The sequence below is a fragment of the Dermacentor variabilis genome, chromosome 2 (assembly GCF_050947875.1).
Source record: "Dermacentor variabilis isolate Ectoservices chromosome 2, ASM5094787v1, whole genome shotgun sequence".
In the NCBI taxonomy this organism is placed as follows: domain Eukaryota; kingdom Metazoa; phylum Arthropoda; class Arachnida; order Ixodida; family Ixodidae; genus Dermacentor; species Dermacentor variabilis.
Window position 1 is genome coordinate 12,839,485 of NC_134569.1, and position 23,727 is coordinate 12,863,211.

The 23,727-nt window shown below is 46.9% G+C and overlaps 1 protein-coding gene across 3 annotated transcripts in view; it reads right to left on the reverse strand.

Moving 5' to 3' along the window:
- Positions 1–23,727, reverse strand: part of LOC142571369 (diacylglycerol kinase delta) — a 481,001-nt gene that overhangs the window by 62,629 nt on the left and 394,645 nt on the right. For all 3 annotated transcript variants that reach the window (XM_075679655.1, XM_075679654.1, XM_075679656.1), the window contains one exon: positions 3,335–3,445. In XM_075679655.1, coding sequence (XP_075535770.1) covers positions 3,335–3,445 — 111 coding nt within the window. The remainder of the gene's footprint in view (positions 1–3,334; positions 3,446–23,727) is intronic.

The following is a 23,727-nucleotide window of genomic DNA, read 5'->3' on the forward strand; positions in this document are numbered from 1 at the left end:
GCGCAAGCGATTCCCCTTTAGTCCGAGTCTATTACTGCCACGACGACTAGCTCTGTGTTCTGTTTCCCTTCGTTCTCGAGGATATACCGCAAAACACGATTTATCGGCACCAACGATCAGTACTTCGCCATATTGCGATCGTATGATACGTTTCCCGGCCGCTAGATCTCATGTAACAAGAAAATGCACGAGGCGGGCGCGATCGAGAACAGTATATATTGGTGGCGAGGAGTTACGGAGTCGCCATCTATCGGAAGCGCCTCGCTGGCGTAGTATGAGGGATCACGTGGCGTGCTCCTCATAGGTTTTGCTGTCAGCGCTCAGTGAAAACACCACGCACGAGCTCTCCCGGACATTTCCGTAAGTACCTTCGAAACGAGAGAAGTTTCTTACTGTCTAAATAATAATCTTGGGCAAACTGAAAGCACACAATCATTTACAGACGCTATCTCTTTACCGAATACGTACAGTGAACGCCACTGCGCGCGGTCGCCGCGATGGAGTCTCCCGAACCGGCTTCTTGCATGAAAGGTAGGTAAACGCTGAGAGCAAACTATGTGAAATATGTTCTTATAGTGTTTGTATAACTAAATGGAGCGTAATAGAAAGAAGCCTCAACGCAGCGATCGCGCAGATTCGCAGCGACCGACTGCGCGTCTGCATGCTTGTCCGCGCACTGTTTCGCTTTCTCCGCGCGTGCGTTCTCGCACCGTGCCATGAGCTTTAGGCCGCAGAATATGAGCATTTGACAGTATACAAGCAACCATTGTTGCGTGGCAGCTATCAGAGCTGTTCAAAAATAACTTCATTGTAGAGACTTCGACACCTACAGGGACTATGATGTGCCGTCACGACGATTCAATCTTTTTTTTTCTTCTAAATTCTTTGACTTTTCAATATTATTTGTCGAGTTGCGTCGCACTGTATGTTTATCGGTGTTCTCAGCGTGCAATTTCCCGCTGCTCCTTTTTTGTAATCCAGTGCATTAATTCATAACACAAACATGACCATATGCCATGCTTTTTTTTTTAATGTGCTTCTTACCGCTGCCTTTCCACTCCACTGAACTTGCTAGTATCTATAGCATCGACAAGTTGATAAACCAAACCGTCATAACATTAGCCGTGCAGCAGACTCGGGCGAGCGTCTCAGTGCGCGTTTTCAGAACATCGCAGACCGGGCGCCGTAGCAGAAATCTTCCTCGCGTCTGTGCTTGCTGCATACCCGAGTTGTAGCCGATGACTGTTTGCCGGTTTTATGTTTCGCGAGCCAAGCTTCACGCAGCTTCTTGTCCTGCGGCTACGTGTGAATAAGGCTGACACCGGCCTCCGTTACGTGCGTCCGGCCCTGCGGCACCGAGCAGTAGCCTACCATGTTGCGCCTTCAAAGGCAGCCACTACCTATTGTAGTGCTTTCAAGCTTTGTAAAGGAGACACTCGAAGCGGGAAAATTTCGCCACTAAATGAGGACCGCAGCGTACGACGGAATTCAAACTCGTTTTCAGCTCGCTTCAGCGCTCCCGAAGCAGCCGACGCAGCCGCTATGTCCACGTGATCCCTCTTAGCACGTCACGCCGACGGTGGCGCCAGCTTTTCCAGTGGTGGAGCTCGAGGCCAATAGCTGCCCGCTGCGGCAGCTTCACCGCAATACTCGCACGCCCGTCTCACGTGAAAACGCTGGCGCGCACTCAGTTTCTCACTTTGGTACCAGCAAAACTTCTCCGGGGTCGTCACACGCGGCATTCACACCTATCACCGCCAATCCTATTGCGATAGGCATCCTCTTCTATCTGTCTCACAGCGCGTGGTGCCGTCGAACGGAAGAAGGCGATAACCGAAACGCGCTGCCGTTCCCTGCTGCAGACTGCGATCGTATACGTTTTCCGGCCACTAGATCCCGTGTGAACAAGAAAAGGCGCGAGGCGCGATCAAGACCAGTATATCCGCCCATCTCACGTGAAAACGATGGCGCGCACAGCATATCTCCGGCCGGGCCGTTGCACACCGCATTCACAGCTGTCGCTACCAAACCCTTTGCGATAAGCATCGATCTTCACCTATCTGTTTTACAGCGGGTGGTGCGTAGTGCCATCGGTAGCATGCTGCATGCTTCACGTGTGCGATAATCCAAATACACAGCCATGTGGGCACCACATTTCGTTCCGGCGGCATCCGGCGTCACCCGCCAGCTCGATTTCGTTTCGGTTTCCCATCGCCCTCTTAAAACACCACGCAATAGGAAAACAACAAAACGCGTCCCAGGCCACCAGAGTACCATCCGCTCGACGCGCATCGGTGTCTCGTGCCGCAACGATCCATGCGCGACGCTTCGCATTACGCAGATGTCGACGATGGTTGAGTCAGTCGAAATTTTTGTCACGTCGGATCGTACGCCTTCCCGGTTAGTATGTTTTTTTTTTCTCGTGTTTTTTTTTCCTCGAGAAACTATGAACGAGTTTCTACTGTAAAGGCATGCCGCAGTGGGGGACTCCGGATTAATTTGGAACACCTGGGGTCCTTTAGCATGCACAAATGCACGGTACATGAGCGCATGCATTTGCATTCCACCCCCGACAGAATGCAGCAGCCGAGGCCGAGATCGAACCTGTGACCTTGTGCTCAGCAGCCCACCATCATAGCTAGAGCTATACTGTGCCATGTGAGAACAGCTTCTCCCACTGTGTAAGCAATGTAAGCAAAACAACAGGCTTTGTCTACGTAGGAACAATGGTCTAAAAGAAAAGTCGCAGTTTCACCCGAAAGGCAAAGAAGGAAAGCATTAGACAGCTAAAGTAAGGGTAGTAGTTTTATTGGCCACATGAACTTGTAAACATTCACCCTACTAAATTAACAAGCATATGGTGTCGCTCATGCACAGGCAAATAAGACCACATTTCACTCGATGATCGCGGGCACCCACTGTCAAAACGATGGCGTGAGGAAGCGCAGCAGCAGCAAGTGAACGGACCTTCATGCTGCCTCTCGCTTCAACACAAACTAAGCATCAAAAACACAGCGCACATGAAGCTATCAGTCCTCGGTGCACCTTGACTCTGTCCCCATAGCAGATTGCTTTCACGATAAGGCCCACATGGCCACGCCATACGCCGCCAAAGTAGAACACCTTTTTTTCTCCCCTTCATCCAGTGCCTTGTGCACGATGGGAGACGGCGCGCTTCCTTTCCAACTTCCTCCCTTGCACATGCCAGATAGAGCCACCATTCTCGGCTCACCGTCACATGCTGTCACGAAACGCCACGGCGACGGGAGAAATGCGCCTGAAGTGTCCATATAATTGCTATCGCAATAAAAGGAAAAGAAGGCTGTAAATGTACCTGCACTTTTCAGGATGCTCCTCCCGCTTGTTGTGAAACTCGAGAGTGATCTTGGCATCCAGACCAATGCCAAAGTAGTTGTTCATGACACACTTTTCTTCAAAGCCTTCCCTGGGAGGAACAGAAAAGAAAGAGTAAGCAGATCCCACGTACATATTGGAAATGCACACATGGGAATCTATTTGAAGCGAAGCTTTGGTAAAGCATTTAACCCTTTAAGGACGAAACATATAAATACCCAGAAAATTTTTAAAATTCTCTATATAAATGTGCAAAACACATCAAGAATAAGCATAATCAACAAAAAGAAACATATATTGCAGAAATTTTTTTAGCAATAGGGGGAAAACCCCAGACAGGAAACTAGAAGTGGGCATCACCCCAAGCCACCTAAGGCTTCATTTGGAATTTGTACAGGCAACTTTCGCCATATGTGAGCCACAGGTGTACATTCCATCAGCTTTACATCATGTGTGTGGCACCACTCTTACATTGGTGTGTCTCCTCTGACTTTTCGTGCCCAACTTCTTCATCCTGTGTTTCTGCCCCAAACCAACAAATGACACTTGCTGCCTGTCATTCAGTGTTGGCTGAAGACAGTTAGCCAGAGACTTCATACTCAATACTGAAATTCGGCAAGAAATGTTTTTTTTTCTGTTATGTTGCCTGTAGGCAATACTTATTAATAAAGGGTTAAAAGGGTACTGACACAACATTCTTTGGGTGCTGTTTCTTGGACCTGATCAGTAGCTACTGATCCAGTAATCATGCTAAGGAAACTCATTTGCTACAGTGCGTGCCAATTGTTTAGCTATATGCTCGTATCACATGACCAGTGATGATCACGTAAGTGCACGGACCCGCGAGGCACGCTAGCACACCATCTATCATGTCAATTGTGCTCCTGTTTTGTCAGCTAGTTTGGAGCTAAGATTCAGTGGGAAACCTGTACATTGCTACACAATCTTAATGCTTCATTGGGCAGATGTTCACTACACATTATGATCCCAACATTAGAGTGTTAGTCCTATTTTACCGTGTTCGCAAACTTCTTACCGTTCATGGTTTGCTGGGTAACCGAAGTCTATGGCAAGAAAAATGCTGGTAGCGCCATCTGGTGACACAGTATATAATCAGAGAACACACAGAACTAATACTCTAACTTAAATATTCTACCCAACTGCTGGTGTAAGAGTCGGCAGCAAGAATAATTTAATGTATTGTACTTTTATGATAATTCCCTTTAACAGTAACACTGACATACACAAACAATTTTCGAATGCATTGAACTTGGACAAATCGTCCCAGAATGTCACTACCAGCATTGCTACTGCCTTAAAGTTAGACAGGCGGAGTGCAAGCATTGGTTAGAGAAGATGGAAGAAAGAGATCAATGGCATGCTATAGACTAAGGAAGAAAGAGGTCAGGAAGGAAATGTTCTATGATAAATCAAGAGGCAGTGCACTTCTTTTTGAGGCTAGGTCGGGATGTTTGAAGACGTGAAGTTATAACAGGAGATTTACCCAAGAAAATGACTTGTGTGCCAGGGTATACATCCAATAGTAAATAGAAATGGGGTCAGTCTTCAGGGAGCCCTGGGATATAAAGACGGTACTGAAGAAATAAACATTGGCGCGCTGTAAACATAAGTACGAGACGATTAGGGGATTGATGGCACTTAAGTATAGAGAAAAGGATGTGGAATAAAAATGTATGTAACCACAGAATAGAAAAATTATATACAGAAAAAGGTAGAAATTACAAGCATTTCACATTAAAATAATAAACACTTGAACCGCGGACTAGAGTGGGGTGACAAAAGCCATCGCCCCGTTTTAAAGGGGCTCACCCTCCTGACCATCATCATCATCATCTGCCAGCCATGGCACCAGTGACTTGTTAATCCATTAACAATACGTTTGCATGCACGCTTCATGTGTGCCTGTACATACACTTTGTGTGGGGTCACTGCAACACCCAATAAAAACAGTGCTGAAATGTCCTCCACATGGCAAGACGAGCCAATGACGTCGCACATCACCGAAACCAATTGCTGAAAATCATGATGTCACATTGTTTACAAATAGGACATATGCTGATTACTACATAGATAGGTGCTGCACTTTCAGACTCGTCACTTGCACTAACTTCAAAAAAAATTTAAATATGTTCTAAGCTGTGTTTGCTATTATAACCTTAAAGGTGACACCTATGGGCTCACAGCAATACAATCTACATTATTTCAAGGTAGAATTTTTGTATCAATACCCCTTTAATTAACTGCTTTACATCAAATGGTGATGTGCACAATTGTGTTTACTTCCATCCTTTACAATGTGCAATTTCATAGAATAATGCTTATGTTTATTCACCACAAAGGTCACAATTTTATTGTCATGCAATTTTTTAGGGGCGTGTGAATATCAAAATTTTCGAATAAGAATTAAATATGAATACTGTGACCAAAATATTTGCATCTCATCTTCCTCATCTGAACATATTATCATTGACTCATGTCATCATCGTATCTGTACATATCATCATCAGAGCTGCAACTTCTTTGTCGTTTTAGCATGGAATCTTTGAGAATAAATAAGTTCCTTAGAAGTGGTGGAGGTTACTCCTTGTTCCCAAAGTCCTCTGACGGTTTCTCCCTGGAGCTCCGCTCGGGTTGTCGCATCACCCCACCGTGTGCTACAATGTCCAGTGAAGACCCACTCTATACAACTGATGCCGCCGTTTCTGCCCAGTCTTCCTCTGTCTGGACAATCAACAACTGTTAGCATGACCCCCAAGTATTCGCTGGCTTACGCGGTGAAGACGTTGAAGATTGGCTCGATAACTACGATCGAGTCAGCGACTACAATAGGTGGGACAATTCTCATAAACAATGCAACATCCCTTTCTATCTCTCTGGCATAGCTAAAACTTAGTTCTTGAACCATGAGCCTGTCTTGCCTGACTGGACCACTTTCACTCAGAAGTGTCGTACTATTTTTTATGTTCCTGCTATTTGCACTAAAATCGAAAAAAAGAAGCTCGGCCAGTGTGTACAATTTTCCGGAGAGTCGTACATGTCTTACATTGAAGATGTCCCCGCCCTATGCTGACATGTAAACTTCGCTATGTCCAAAAGCGACCGCATCCGTCACATGATCAAGGAAATCAACACTACTGGCTTCAACGCCCTGGCTACACAGAGCCCTACCACTGTGCCAGATATCATCACCATGTGCCAGCACCTTGAGGAACTGCAATCCCTTTGCGTTCACACAGATACGTATGACGGTCGCTTCCCTGAGGTTACGGACCTGCGCACTTTGATCCATGCCATCATACGTGAGGAACGCCACGTGCAATGCTCTTCCTGTGCTTCTAGCATCATCACTTCCCCTTTTGCAACCAACTTGCGTGCAATCATTAAAGAAGAGCTCGCATCTACTCCCCATGCCATGTGTTCTGACGCTACTGGTGCTCCTACTGTAACTACATATGCCAACGTTGCTGCGATGTCTCCACTTATGACCGTGCCTGGGACCACACTATTTATCTGCACGCACACCTGTGGCTTCAGTATTGGCGCAGGTTCGTCCTCAACCTTCCTACCCTGCTTGGTGTCCTATCCGTCCTCTTTGTTATTACTGTGGATACTGAGGGCACATTTCCTGGTTCTGCCGATGTCACCAAAATGATGAGAGGTGTGGTTAAGCTCCGCAAGAACATTTCGATACCCGTCTACCTATGACTTACCAGCAGATGACATACCCACCTTCTTTGCACCATTCACCATCTCCCCCATATGCAGCCGATATGCCTTCCACCTACCGTTCATCTCGGCGCCGCTCACCTTCCCCACGCTGTCGCTCAGTGTCCCCACTTCGGCCCACCTCACAGGCCCCTGACCTTCGCTCGGAAAACTCCACGCTGCAGTTTTGGGAGGGGAAACTGCATCTATCAGCCTGCCTATAATTCTTCCAGAGCGCCCATCGAATCTATTATCAGTGTTTGTGGAAGGTGTTCGTGTAGAAGCTCTTGTTGACACTGGTGCTGCCATTTCTATCATTTGTGCTGATTTATGCTCCTGTCTATGAAAGGTGACCACGCCACACTGCAGCACTCCTTTGTGTGGTGCAAACAATGCCAGAATTTACCAGATCATGCAATGTACAGTACGTGTCTCTATCAATGGCATCCGTCATCACATAGTATTTGTGGTACTACGTGAGTGCACTCACAAACTTATTTTGGGTTGGGATTTCTTGTTCTTGGCCTCCGCATTTATCAGGTGTCGCCAGTGCCTCCTTTTCTTGACCAACACCAGTCAGCGATGCCATTATACAGATGATGTGCATAGCCATTTCGTAACAGCTGCAGATTATGTTCTTTGGCCGTCTAGAGAACAAATCGTTGCTGTTCGTTCCGCCGAGATTGTGCGTGGCAACGTGTTCATTCACCCTTATGGCTGCATTTCATTTAGAGGAATTGCGATCACTCCCAGCCTTCTTCATTTCACTGATGGGTGCACAATCGTTATTGCATTGAATACTACTCCCGATCCCCAGTTGTTGCCTTGTGAATCAACCATCACATGCGCTGTTGATACTCAAACTGTTAGCCTCGTTCATTTGACTGCTGCGCCAACAAAGTCAACTTTGCCTCCTCTCGACTCTTCTTGCTCTCTTCTGACAAGTTGCATTAGCCCAGACCTTTCACCTACTCAGACTCGAGATCTACTCGATTTGTTGAAAAAACACAGTGCCTTGTTCGACGCCCATTCACCCGTCCTTGGTAAAACGCCTGTCACCACTCATCGCATTCAGACCGATGGCTCGTTCACCATTCACCGCTGTCCATATAGAGTGTTTCTTACCAAGCGCAAGGTTATGGAAAAATATGCAGCAGCATGCTTGACCGGAATGTAATATGCCTTTCCTAAAGTCCCTGGTCTTCTCCAGCGGTTCTTGCACAGAAAAAGCATTGCTAAGTAAGCTTTTGCATCAACTGCTGCATCCTCAACAAAATCACATACAAAGAAGTTTATCCCCTGTCATGAATTGATGATGCATTGGACTCGCTGCAGGGCACTGAGTACTTCTCCAGTCTTGATCTTCAATCTGGCTACTGGCAAATACCAATGTATGAGCCTGACAAGGAGAAAACAGCATTTTCCACCCCGGACAGGCTCTACAAATTTAACGTGATGCCTTTCGGACTCTGCAACATGCCTGCCACGTTCAAGCGCATGGTAGACAGTGTTTTACATGGTCTCAAATGGAAGACCTTCCTATGCTATCTTGACTATATAGTTGTCTTTTCTTCAACATTCGCAACACTACTTGAGGGCTTTGATGAAGTTTTAACCTGTCTTGCCTAGGCTGGACTGCAGTTGAACACACAAAAAATGCCACTTCGCGAGCAAGACCATCAATGTTCTGGAACACATAGTTAGTAAAGATGGGATTCGGCTGGACCCAGAGAAGATTGCCGCAGTCCTCAACTTCCCCCGCCAAAACATCAAAAAGACTTGCGCAGTTTTCTCGACCTCACCTCCTACTTCCGCCATTTTATACGCAACTTCACAACGCTTGCATCTCCGCTCCCCCAACTTCGTCGAGCTGCCATTCCCTTCATTTGGACAGAGGCCTGCGAAGCAGCTTTTCAGGCTCTAAAGTGAGCCCTCAAGTCCGAGCCGGTATTATGCCATTCTGACATGCCTGCACCTACCATCGTTCACACCAACGCTAGCAGTCATGGCATAACCGCTGTTTTATTACAATGTCACCATACCTCTCATGAGCAAGTCACTGTCTATGCCAGTCGTTGTCTGTCCACCAGCAGTGAAAAATTATACAATTGCTGAGCAGGAATGCCTCGCCGTTGTTTGGGCTGTGCAATAATTCCACCCGTATTTACACGGCCACTACTTCACGGTCGTTACAAACCATCATACATTGTACTGGCTCTCCTCGCTGAAGAACTTATCGGGTCGTCTTGGGTGCTGGGTGATTCACTTACAGGAGCACGACTTCGTCATAATGTGCAGGTCTGGAAAGAAGCATCAAGGCTTGACGCTCTCTCCTATTGCCCGTTTCCAATCTTGCATCATCCACCCACGCCTCCCCAACATAGCCTGTCTTGCGAGCCATCTTTATCCATATTCATCTTCATATTTACAAATAGCAACACTGGACTGGCCAGGCCCTTACTGTCATCACGTCCTTATTGCGCACCAGCATGCAGACCCATACTGTCGGACTATTCTTGACCACTTCAGCGATTCTTCCTCGCCCCCAAACTGCCATCTGTGTTGACAACTTGACCAATTCCAGTTGCACAATGGCGCCCTACACTGCTACATTTATCACCCTGATGACGACAAATCTGCACCCGCTGGACCCCTGCAACCCCTCCCTTGTCCTGCTTCTCCCTTTGATGTCGTCGGAATAGACTTATATGGGCTTCTTCCCCTGATCGCCAATGGTAATTGCAAGATCATGACAGTTGTTGATCATCTCACTCACTATGCTAAGACAGCTTCTCCACATTCTGGTAACAGCTTCTGAAGTTGTGGACTTTTTCCTGTGAAGCATCTTTTTACACCATGGAGCACCATGCATTCTCCTCAGCAACTGCCAGCAAGGTCTTCCTCTCTCCCATTTTTTCCGAAGTTCTACGAGCTATCAGCACTGTTCATAAGACAACTTCCAGCTACCATGCACAGACCGAGCGCTTCCAACGTACACTCTCCGACATGGTCTCAATGTACATCAGCCCAGACCACACAAACTGGGATGCAATCCTTCCATTCATGACTTTTGCCTATAACACTGCATCTCATCGTAACACCAGCTTTTCCTCATTCTTCCTTGTCTATGACTGCTCACCAACTTTCGCCCTTGATTCATCTTTCTTCTTGGCTCCTGTCTCGTCGGCAATGCCTTTTTCCAAACAATTTGTTACCCGCCTCACCCACTGCCGCTACCTCACCTGCATTAACACCTACATCTCCTAGGATGCCTGTTAGCACCACTACGACTCCACTCGCCGCAGTGTGATTTTCTTTCCTGGTCACAAAGTATTACACCTGGACACCTGTACCTGTCCCCAGTTTAAGTGACAAATTTCACAGTTGTTTTCTTGGACCCCACCGGATTCTTGAACGAACTTCACCTGTTAATTACCGCATTTCGCCTCTTTGTACCCTCTCTGACCGTCATTGTCATGGGACTGAGATTGTGCGCATGTTTCGTTTGAAACCTTATGTACGGCTCGTTTCATAGCACACTTCTGCGGCCAGGCTGGCCGCTTTCACTAGAGGGGGAAATTAGTGTGCACAAATATTCGCATCTCATCTTCCTAATCTGTACATATCATCATTGACTCATGTCATCATCATAGCTGTACATATCATCATCAGAGCCACGACTTCTTTGTCATCGTATTGCGGAATCTTCGAGAATAAAGCACTTCCTCAGAATATTTACTCTGAATATTGAATAATGATAAGCTCATGCATTTATTAGCAAGTTTGGTTATATTAACACGTTGGAACATCTCAATTACATTGTCAATGGTAAAAAAATTAGAGTAGTAAGCTGTTACCATATAGACTCGTGCAAGGACCGCACTTATTTTTTTAAACTGTCTTGACGAGGTGCAGCCCTTAGATGAGACCGAACCTTTTGGCCAAAATGGTGCCAGCCCAGTGCATGAACATTCGCCAATGCATGTGTTGGGGGTGCGGCCCTTACACGATATACGGTACTAAAACGGTACACTATATACGGTTATACGGTATATTAAAAGGTTGTATATCTATAGCTCAAGTTAACTTGGAAAAGTGAGCAATTTCCGCTAGCTGTCTGTTCTTTTTTGAAAAGCTAGTTTTGGAATCAAATAAGAATATTAAAAATATTATATTCGATATTATATTTGATATAATATTATAGATTTTCTAATATTAGCACAGTGCTACAATTTTTATGTTTATGCACTGCATAATTCACAGGTATGCCAAAGCGCTAACTCCAAATCAGGTAGACGCACAGTGTGAGACGTATACATAACAATACCACAAGGACGAAGGCGATGTATGATGCTCATCACGGGAAGAACGATGATAACAGGTGTATGCATGACACGTATCAAGCAACATTTAGGGATTCTGTACCTCTTGGGTCACAGTGGCAGAACTACCTGTGAGCTGAGATTATATGCCCAGGTTTTATGTAGAAATGTGCTTTTTTTGTTACGCAGAACAAAGGCGTGCATGCTTGCACTTTATATAGGCCTGTTTGAGGGAGATGTGCAGGGGTGCAGCACTGTATGCCATATGCAGTCCTAACACTGTTTGAAATGCTAGGCATCAAGAAGTGAATGTAGTAGTTTGTCCTGTGGTGTAGGTGAGTTGGCGACTTCCGTATACACTAGGCTTCGCTACTTTTGGTTTATAGAAGGCACCGGTGACATACCAAAGTGAAAAAATCGCTCTTACTGCTCAACTTGGTGGCTAAATTAGCATGTGGTTGTGCTGGTAGAGCACTAATTATTGGATGGTGCTCTATAAGGCATCTGAAATTTCAGTAGTTCTTATATCAGCCATCTATGGAGCAGTGAAGATGCTGCCAAGCTGTCCAGACTGCATATGTTATGCATTAAATAGCTACCAAATGTTTGCTCATTGAGACTTTGCCACCACTTTTTAAGGATATTTCTTTTTGTACATAAAAGACAGGTTGATAAAGGGAAAATCAGATATCCACCCATTCATAGCAATTGCTACAAACGAAACCCATACGAGTTCCTCAAAGGAAAGCCTCAGAGTTGAAGAAAAACTCGTTCTGGTCCGGGACTCGAACCCAGGACCACCGCCTTTCCGGGGCAGCCGCTCTACCATCTGAGCTGACAAGGTGGCTAGCAGATGGCAGGGCGAAGTCGAATTTGTTGACAACACACGAAGCAAAGGTAGGTGTTTGACCTAGTAGTACACTTAGTACACTAGTACTACTACGTAAAAGAGAGGTGTTGCAAAAAAAGTTATATTTTAGCTTTATGTGGAAAAAGAAGAAAAGTAAACTTTATAGCTTGCTTTGGTGGTTCTGTTTACTAAGAGTTATGAAAATCTTGGTTCCGATTATTAATGAAAGTTTTTTTCGTTGCATTATTCAAACACAAAACCAACCAATCTGGATGCTGTTGTTCTGCTTAATCAACAATTCCATTTAAACAATTTGAGTTTTCGAAGATTCTACTGTATCCACAAATATATCCGCTGAGATACTAAGCGATTGAGCCAGCAGCCACGGAAAACTCGGCAGGCTAGGAAAGCAAAGTTTCGTTTTAAAAAAGTCAAGCTGAGTGAGCTTGTGAACCAGGCCTGTCACATAACAAAAATGTATTACAGTGCAGAACAAAGCTTTCAGAGCTCCTGAACTCATAAGTATCAGTATGTTGGAAATAAGAAGAAAAATACCTGCAGAAGCTGCATTGAGACAAAATAAAGGGAATGCTGTATTTACGTTGTGGAAGTTACACCATGGTTGTGACTTTAACGTTGTGTCTCAGGACATAAGTTCAACTGAATTCCTAAACACAGTTCACTAAACCAAAAGTTTAGCTGAAGTTATGGTGTGCTAACCTATTAACACATTAACACTAATTGTACTAAATTTAGAACAATAGGTGTTCAGTTGTTTTACTTTTTCACTCACTTATTTGAATATGCTCTTAGATAACGCAGTTTCCCATCACAAGAGGTGGTTCCATACAGATTACTATATAAGATCTCTAGCTTTACTAATACAGAAAATTTTATTGACCTTTCCTACCAAACATGATAGTAGTCATCCATATATGTACAAGGTTAAACCTCGATATAACGAACTTCAATATAATGAAATTCTCGATATAATCAAATATTTAACTTTTCATTACCTCTTGTCCATGAACGCCATGTATTTAGAACCTCAATATAACAAAGTGTGTTTGTACATGGTTTCAATACAAAGAAATTTAACTGCAGCCGCAAAGGAATGCCAAGACAATTAAATGGAAACTTCTGTGGATGCAGATGGTCAAATCATTGAATTGCAAGCGGCTAGATGCAAAACCTCTCAAATCATCTGTGCGCATGCAGTAAGAGCGACTAAACTGCAGCCGCTCGGCGCGCGGCGTTTACATCTCCTACCAGAGTGATCCCGCACCTCTGTCTTCGCTATGGAGATCCAGGTCGCCGGCCAGGATATTTCGCCAGATGAAGTGACCACCCAGTCTGGCTGGCTTACTGCACGATCCCGCCGCTCAAAACGCAGCACGGACAACTTGACCCCGGCCGATGAATCATCTCAAGCCCCAAGTAGCTGGCCCTGCTCAAAGCTCAAGTTTTGAAGGCGGGCCGCATGCCGCCGCTTCCGACTGAGGATATCAAGATTGTCATCCGCCCATAACTGTAACCCTAAGTGCTCGCTCTGTGGTGGTCCCCATCTCACCGCGGACAAAAGCTGCGCCGCTCGATATAAAACCCCGTACGTCATCCGCAAGCGTATCGGAGAACGACGAACAACCAGCCAAGCCACCTATAAACAAGCCAGCCCCTCCACCCTCAGCACCAGAACCAGGCCACGCTCCCGCACACCGTCAAGGGGGAGCCGTTCCCGCTCCAGAACTCCATCTCGATCCAGGCAACAACGCTCAAGATCCCGGTCTGCATCGGCTTCACGCATCAAATCTACCAACAACAGCAAGGTGAGCTTCGCAGACGCTCTCATGGGCACCTCGCGAGAGGGTCGTAAGATCGCCAACACACAAGTCACCTACCCTCCTCTTTCACCAGAAAACCCAGAAATAGCTCAGCTTAAGCGCGAGAACGCCATCCTACGCGATCTCCTAACTAAACTCTCGCAGGAGGTTAGAGACCTCAAACAGTCCCAAACACCAGCCCCTACACCTATCGCACAGAACGTCCCTGCCCCCAGTCAGGAGGCCCCCTCGACTCCCGCCCCCAAGAAGAGAGCCCTGCAAGATGGAGCCACGGGCCAGGTCCGCTCTGAAGTTAAAGACATGCTCATCTCACTTCAAACAACTATTAGCACTTTCCAACATGCACTGGACTCCATCCAGCAAGCCTTCATTGGTATTGTCCAACGCGTGACCAACCTGGAAACTCATATTCTCACGCCTCCTAGCCATGCCGCCCCCGTCTGCGACCCTTCCGGGACGCCGATGGCGACATCCACCATCTCCCATCATGGCTCACACTAATCAAGACGCCCTCATTTGGCAGTGGAACTGCCGAGGCTTTCACCATAAACAACCGGTACTCAATCAATACCTACGCCAACATACCCGCCGCCCGGATGCTATCCTACTTCAAGAAACCAACAACGCCCCGACCACGCTCCCCGGTTATCAAACCTTCCACACCACCCACCCTCTTCGCCGGGTCTCCCCTCTAGTACGGCGTCGTATTCCTGTTATTGAACATGATCTCAATAGTCCTCACATCGAACATCTATTCCTCGAATTAATTCCCAATCGTAAATGGAAAGAATGCATCTTCCTTCTGAACATTTACAGTAGCCCCAAGGATAAAGCAAGGTGTCGCTTCCTCACCCTCTTTAAGAAGGCTCTTCACGTAGCTGGAACGCACCCCCTACTCATCGGCGGTGATTTCAACCTTGCCCATACAGGCTGGGGCTACGTTCGCACGGAAGCTGCAGCTCGCAACCTCTGGCAAGATTACCACGACTTAGGCCTTACGCTCATCACGGATCCCTCCTTTACTACACGCCTCGGTACTTCCACTAGCCGGGACTCTACCCCCGACCTCACCTTCATCAAACATATCAACAATGCACACTGGACCAATACCCAGCAAGACCTCGGCAGCGACCATTATATCCTTGCTCTCTCTTTACCCCAACTCGCTGCCGCCCCTGCCCCCACTAAAGAATTCACCATTACCGACTGGGATGTTTTTCGAAAAATACGCATAGGTTCTACCTCAGCAGAAGGCATTACCGACATTAACAGCTGGATGCAAGCGCTACGCACTGATGTTCAAACAGCCACTCGGGTGGTAACTACAGATGTCTCAGTTGAACGCATGGATAGCCGCCTCTCCCATCTTCTGGAGGCTAAAGCCTCCATCCTAGCTCGATGGAAGGGGCAGCGCCTAAACCGTCGCGTCAGAAGTAAGATCTCCAAACTGAACACAGCCATCGATGAGCATTGTCAAACCCTCAGCCGGCAACAATGGACTGAGCTGTGTAACATGGTGGATGGACAACTTCATCGCCCTTCCTCGTGGAAACTCCTCAAACATCTGCTTGATAATACCACCACCCGCACCACCCAACAGGATCGGCTGCAGAAGCTCCTTTATACGGAGACCCTTAAGCAAGGTCCACAACAGGTGCTTGACTACCTCTGCACCAGATATATCTCCAGGGGACAAGTCAGTCCACACAGCAATTACATCGGTAGCCCCAACCCTACACTAGACGCCGATTTCAGCATATCTGAAATACATGCCGCTCTACGCAAGCTTAACGGTCGTTCTGCTCCAGGGCCAGACGGGGTCACTAACAAAAGCCTTCGCAATCTCGATGACGAGTCCGTGTCCCATCTGACTGACTACATCAAGGATTGCTGGCGCAGTGGTGCCCTTCCAGCCGCCTGGAAGACTGCCAACGTTATCCTAATCCCAAAGCCTGGCAAACCATCTAGCCTCAATAACTTAAGGCCCATCTCCCTCACTTCATGCGTAGGCAAGGTGATGGAACACGCCTTCTTAGCACGCATCAACAGTCACCTCGAGGACAACTCTCTCTATTCCCACACCATCATTGGATTTCGCCCTCACCTTTCTACTCAAGACGCTATGTTGCAGCTAAAACATCAAGTGCTAAACAATCGTTCCCGTAACATGAAAGCCATCCTCGGACTCGACCTCACTCAAGCCTTTGATAACATTTCCCATGCAGCTATCCTTGACCAGGTCTCCAACCTCCACCTGGGAGAGCGAGCATACAATTACATCCGTGACTTTCTCTCCAATCGCACGGCTACCCTCTCGGCCGGGGATTTACGATCAGACCAGCTTCCCCTTGGCAGCAAAGGCACCTCGCAAGATTCAGTTATCTCTCCCATGCTCTTTAACTTAGTCATGATTGGCCTTGCCAAGCAACTACAGCAAGTCGACAATATCAACCATACCATCTACGCCGACGACATCACCATCTGGTCGTACCGAGGCAGTGATGGTCAAGTGGAATCAGCCCTCCAAACGGCGATTGACACGGTTGAAGCCTATCTCCAAGGGACCGGACTGCGCTGTTCGCCGGCTAAATCGGAGCTTCTGCTATACAAGCCCATTCAGCGGGGTCGCCCTCCCAAACACCAATCTGATCACCGACCCTGTGATGCCATCACCCTACGCCTTCAAGATGGCAGTCCTATCCCACACGTCCCTAGTATCCGGGTTCTCGGTCTCACCATCTCTACCAACGGCTCCAACGCCTTGGCTCTCAACAAGATCTGTGCCCAATCTCAAAACACCCTACGACTTCTTAAACGTATATCTAACCGACGAGGAGGACTCAAAGAAGAAAGCCTTCTCAGACTCGTCCAATCCTTTGTCATATGCCACATTACCTACGTTGCTGCGTACCTCAACTGGTACCGGGCTGAGCAAAACAAGCTCGACACGCTCATACGAGGGGTCTACAAGCAAGCACTTGGGCTCCCGCATTGCACCAGCACTGAACTCTTCAACCAACTGGCAGTTCACAACATCTTTTCCGAACTCATTGAAGCCCAACAACGCTCTCAGCTTGAACGGCTCACCCTTACTGAAACGGGGCGCTTTATTCTGTCCACGCTTGGCTTCACCTACCATCAGCAACAGGGCCCCAAACAACCGATCCCGACCGACATCCGTAGCTGGATCTACATAGACCCTATCCCTACAAATATGCACCCTGAATATAACAGGGCCCGGCGTCAAGCTTGGGTCGGAGCTATCATAAAAGCCCTTGCCCACGTACCTGGCGTCACATTTGTTGATGCAGCCCAATACTCCCATGGCACACGATTTGTGGCCATCGCCACACGCGATGGAGTCCTACACCACGCCTGCAGCGTCACTACCCCCTCTGCCGAGACGGCTGAAGAAGTGGCCATCGCCCTGGCCACTTTAGATCCCACCCGTCACACCATAGTGTGTGACTCTCACTCAGCCGTTACTAACTTCAGCAAAGGCCATATTTCTCCCCAAGCTCTTCGGATCCTCTGCCAGGCACCACACTCTAAAGACAGCATAATCTCCCTAACATGGATCCCGGCCCATGCGGGCCCTGTCCACCCACACCTCCCCGATCTCAACGAGGTCACCCACTCCATTGCGCGAGGCCTAGTCAACCGCGCCGGAGTCACTGGAGATGAGTTGGACACCAGGGACAGTCTGACAACTTATAACGATCTCGTTAAGGCCTTTTACCTCAGTCACCGAATCTTCCCCCCGCCTCATCCTAAGTTCAGCCGGGCGCAGGCTACCACCCTGCGTCTACTACAAACAAACACGTACCCTTCACCCGCCCGCCTCCACCTTATATTTCCGGACGTCTACACTACCCCCAACTGCCGGTGCTGTGGAATTCACCCGGCTACGCTTCCGCATATGCTATGGGAGTGCCCAGCACAGTACACACAGGCTAACACCACGACTCTCTCGTCGAGGATGCATGGGGCTCTGCGGAGCTCCGCCCTCGACGACCAAACCTGGGCGACCCAGCACGCCCAGGAGGCGGCAGCGCGGCAAGCCCTCGACGTCCCTTCGTGGGAGGCTTAGGCCCGGCCATCATAAAGTGCTGGTTCTACAATAAAAGTTTATTCCTCCTCCTCCTCCTTCCAGCGAGGGGAAATGCTGCAGGTGTACTTACAGCATTAACTGATTCGAAGCCGACACAGGGTATTACAACGGCTTTATGAGCGATGCCTTCTCGGGTGAGCAAAGGGAAAGAGAGGGAGGAGAGCGAGCTCGCAGTAAAACGATCAAGCGCGTGCGAGGGGGGGGAGGGGTCGGCGAAATGGAGAGGTAAGTTGGCGCACATCTCGGCTGTGGCTGCGCACGGCTGTAAGCGCGGCTGAGCGCATATGCAACCGCGCACCCTGCTTCAGAGGTGATCTGCCACGTGTGCAATGAGTGGGCATGCCGAGACAGCATGGCACAATGTAAGCAGTCTTTCTGCATATTTAGTATTGGAGGTTGTGTAATTTCAAGTTTTGGTGATCCTTTGATGCGAGAGGCTTCGCTCACCGCTCCCGGCGCTTTACCTGATAGTGTCATCCCAGCATGAGCAATGCTATGAGCCGCAGGGGCGGAGTACATGTCAAAGCGTGGCTGGTTTCTCTTAATTCGTGCGGTCGATGTGAAGATATTGTCGACGTACGTGGCGCATGAAACCGTATCATTCATGTCCAATTGCCAAATTTATCAAGATGAATTATTTTCTTATTATAATTTGCTCTTTTCGATTACCCAATAATTTGGAAAATTTTGCTGCCTCTCTGCGTGTAAGAAAAATCGATCGGCGACTGTACTTACCTGCACAAAAGGTTGAATTTCAATGCAACTAAATTTCGCTATAACGAAGCAAATAGCCTATTTTATCGACTTCATTATATCGAGGCTTAACTGTATATACACCCTCTTGCTTTATAGTAGTGTTACTCGTGTGTGAAATTTTTGAAAGGTAAAACATTTATTTCAGAGAAAGACTGACAGCAACACATGCATCTTAATTTGCCTCTGTATGTGTCATTATGCAAAAGTGTGCATAGTTGTGGTGTATATAGGCATTTCTTCTGCATCACCACCACCACCACCATGATCATCATCATCCTATTTTATGTCCACTGCAGGACGAAGGCCTCTCCCTGTGATCTCCAATTAACCCTGTCCTTTGCCAACCGATTAAAACTAGTGCCCGGAAATTTCCTAATTTCATTGCCCCATTTAGTCTTCTGCCGTCCTCAATTGCTCTTCCTTCTCTTGGCATATCTTATTTTGTTATAGAGCAAGCTTGCAAACAACAGAAGGCACATCTGACACACACAGCGCTGTGTGTGTCAGATGTGCCTTCTGTTGTCCATGTCAAGCTTGCGCTATAACAAAATAAGATATGCTGTACCAACAAGCCCCTATTGCTATCCTCATTGACTTCTCTTGGCACCCATTCTGCAACCCTAATGGTATATTGGTTACCTAACCTGTGCATTACATGACCTGCCTAGCTCCATTTCTTTCTCTTAATGTCAATTAGAATATCGGCCCTACCCGTTTGCTCTACCATCCAAACCGCTCTCTTTCTGTCTCTTAACGCTCTGCCTACCATTCTTCATTCCATCACTCTTTGCGCGATCCTTAACTTGTTCTCAAGCATCTTTGTCAGTCTCTGCTCCATAAGTCAGCAACAGTAAAATGCATTGATTGTACACCTTTCTTTTCAATGATAATGGTAAGCCTCCAGTCAGGAGCTGACAATGTCTGCCGTATGCGCTACAACCCATTTTTATTCTTCTGTGAATTTCCTTCTCATGATCAGGGTTCCCTGTGAGTAATTGACCTAGGTAATTAAGCGTGCTCTTTCACAGACTCTAGACGCTTACTTGCGATCCTGAACTCTTGTTCCCTTGTCCAGCTATTCATCAGTATATTTTGTTTTCTGCATATCAATCTTCAACTCCACTCTTACACTCTCTCTGTTAAGGTCCTCAATCATTTATTGTAACTCGTCTCCAGTGTTGCTGAACAGGACAATATCATCTGCAAACCAAAGTTTGCTGAGATATTCGCTGTTGATCCTTACTCCTAAGCCTTCCCAGTTTAAATAGCTTGAATACTTCTTCCAAGCACGCAGCGAATAGCATTGGAGAGATCGTGTCTCCTTGTCTGACCCCTTTCTTTGTAGGTATCTTCCTACTTTCCTTGTGTAGAATTAAGGTAGCTGTGGAATCTCTGCAGATATTTTCCCAAGATATTTACGTACAGGGTCTGTCCCAAAACTTCCTGGAATGATTTTTGTAGTCGGCAACGCCATCTATCAATGCGGGGCTTTAGGCGGAGATGTTAGTGGGGGATCTAAGCTTCGAAACGAGACCAGTCTCGGTTGCCTGCGGGCAGTTGTTGAGGCAGGTCACGCTCCACGCAAAGGTATCTACTGCACCCTCACCGAGAAAAAAAATTGACTAGTTTTTGGAGCAGCATTATGCAATAAAGTTTTGTGTGAGCTGGCTAAAAACAGGGCGGAGATGCTAGAAATGCTTTGGAAAGTCTTCAGTGATGACATGATGAAACAAAGCGAAACTTTCATGTGACACAAGAGGTTCCAAGAAGGTTGAGAGTCCGTCAACGACGATGACCACTCGGGATGCCCATCGACATCACAAACGGACAACTCCGTGCAAAAAGTGCGTCAAGTTTTGGACAAGGACCAGCAATTAAGTGGTCAGATGATCACAGAGAAGTCTGGAATACCCAAAATAATTGTTTATCGCATTTTGATGGCGGATCTTCAAATGCGAAAAGTCTGCGTGAAAATTGTACCAAGAGTCCTGATGAGTGAGATGATGGAAGAGCGTTTGTTGAAGTGCCAGGAATTGCATGAACGCAACGAAACGGACCCAGGATTTTTTACAGAGTGCATGATCAGAGGGGAGGAGACGTGGATTTTTGAGTACGATCCTGAATCAAAGCGTCAGAGCAGTGAGTGGCACACCATGGAGTCTCCTCGCGCGAAAAAAAAGCAAGGATGAGCAAATCACGAATCAAGGCAATGTTCATTGTCTTTTTTGACAGAAAATGTATGGTTCACAGTGAATTCGCGCCACAGGGACAAACAATCAACAAGGACTTTTACTGTGAAGTGCTCAAATGGTTGCACAGCAGGGTTCGATGCGTCCGAAAAGAAATTCGCAACAATTTAATCTAGCACCAGAACAACACGTCAAGCCACACCGTGCTCATTGTCTCCAAGTTTCTGGCCAAAATGGGTGCGGCAACACTGCCCCAGCCACAGTACAGCCCCAATCTGCTACCACCGGACTTCTTTTTGTTCCCAATGATCAAAAGAACCCTGGAAGGAACTCGACATGCGACACTGGAGACGGTAAAAGCAGCTGCGACTACTTTACTGAAGGAGGTTCTCGTTGATGGCTTGAAGGGTGCCTTCAATGATTGGGTGAAGCGTGTGTGCAATGGTGCATCGAAGCAGGGGGAGAATACTTTGAAAAGTTCTGAAAAGATTGCAAACTGATATTGAATAAATGATTTATAAAAAAAAAATTATGGGAAGTTTTGGGACAGACCCTGTAAGCAACCTGTACTCCTTGATCACATAATGCTTTTATGACTGCTGGTATTTCTACTGAATCAAATGCCTTTTCGTAATCTATGAAAGCCATATAGTTTGGCACTCTCACCCATGCTCTTGGGTCAAAGGAACAACAACACAGTAGTGCAAATAATCACAAGGGTATTTATTGCACCTTTCATAGACTGCTAGACAAGTTGCTATCCACAAAATATGCCAATGGGCACGTGACAAATTGCGGAAGTATAACTCACCGCGACCGGATAACTAGCGAATATGTTCGCCCCATGCTGGACACCAACGCCTGGTCGTTCGCGTGTACGGTCATGCGAACAGTCGCGCATTCGAACGATCATGTTCGTGTATTCCGGGGTAGGCTCGCAAGACGGTCTCGCAGAAGCATGGATCGGCGCTGGCGCAGAACGTCCGCGCCGCTTGCTGATCCCGAGCCAACGAGGAAGAGCCTTCTCCTTTTTGCGCACAAGTAACCCCGCCGTTAAGTAGCCTTAGCAGAGCAACACTCGCGCCATCTCTCATACTACCCTTCAAGCATACTGACCATTGCAGTAAAGTCATGCGGCGAAGCCGGCTTACAGGAGACGGGAGCCATGCGAGAAAACAACATTTCAGGAGACGTGTGAGAGTCACCCATCCCCACAACAGAAAGGCTGATTGTACGCTGCGGATTTCTCGATTACCTGATTAATGACATGACTGTGTACCTTAGAAGAACTTCTTGTTGGGCAAGTTGGTGAACCTTGGCAAACAGTTTTATAACTGCGTAAACGAACGACCATAGAGAGAGAGAGCATACAAGGACAGGCGCAGACTAGCAGCTGATCTTTATTCCACAAGACCACATATAAGTACATCTCAGAAATACGCCTCTGCGCATGCATGAAGAAACCATAATCACCCAAAAGGTTTCAGTTCAAGCAACACGCAACCCAACTACCTTCATCAATAAACCTCATCTCATTGTTGTACAGATAAACTGAGGTGTCGCTGACACAATAATCTCCCTTCTTTCTAATATGATACGCCTCCTGTAACTCTCTCACTCAGCTATCTATGCACCCTCACAATACCTTAACTTATTTTAGGATTGGCTTTCAGAAGTTAAGATATTGTGCAGGTGCCAAGATAGCCAAGGGAGAGGGTTAGGCGAGGCGTATCATATTAGAAAGAAGGGAGATGATTGTTTCAGCGACACCTAAGTTTATCTGTATGACAATCAGATGAGGTTTATTGACGAAAGTAGTTGGTTTGTGAGTTGCTTGAACAGAAGGTTTCTGGGCGATTATGGTTTATCTGCACACATGCAGTGGTGTATTTCTGAGATGTACTTATATGTGGTCTTTGTGGAATAAAGATTACTTGCAAGTCTGCACCTGCCCTTGTGTGGTCTCTCTCTGTGGTCGTTTGTTTGCACAGTTATAAAACTATTTGCTGACACGAATGTGATCCAGTGTAGAGTATCCCTTCCTGAAGCCAGTCTGTTCCCTCAGTTGACTAAAGTCCAGTGTTGCCCTTATTCTATTGGAAATTGTCTTGGTGAATATTTTATATAATACTGGGAGTAAGCTAATGAGCCTATAATTTTTCATTTCTTTAACATCTCCCTTTTTGTGGATTGCAATAATGTTGGCATTCTTCCAGTTCTCTGGGACCCTTGAAGTCGATAGATAGTTAGTATAAAGGGCCGCTAGTTTTTTAAGCATTATGTCTCCTCCATCTTTGATTAAATCGACTGGTAGTCCATCTTCTCCTGCCGCTCTTCCCCGTTTCGTGCCTTGCAAGGCCCTTCTAACTTCCTCGCTAGTTATAGAAGGAGCCTCTGTAACCTGTTCATTACTGCTTCAAATGGAGGTATCGTGGCTGCCTTGGGTACTGTACAGGCAGTGCCGTAGCTAGGTCATCTGGCACCCGGGGCCCATAAGTCTTCTGTCATCCCCCCCCCCTCCTCACTGCCTCGAGTTGCAGTCACGAAGGCGAGGATATCGAAAATTTCCGGGGAAGGG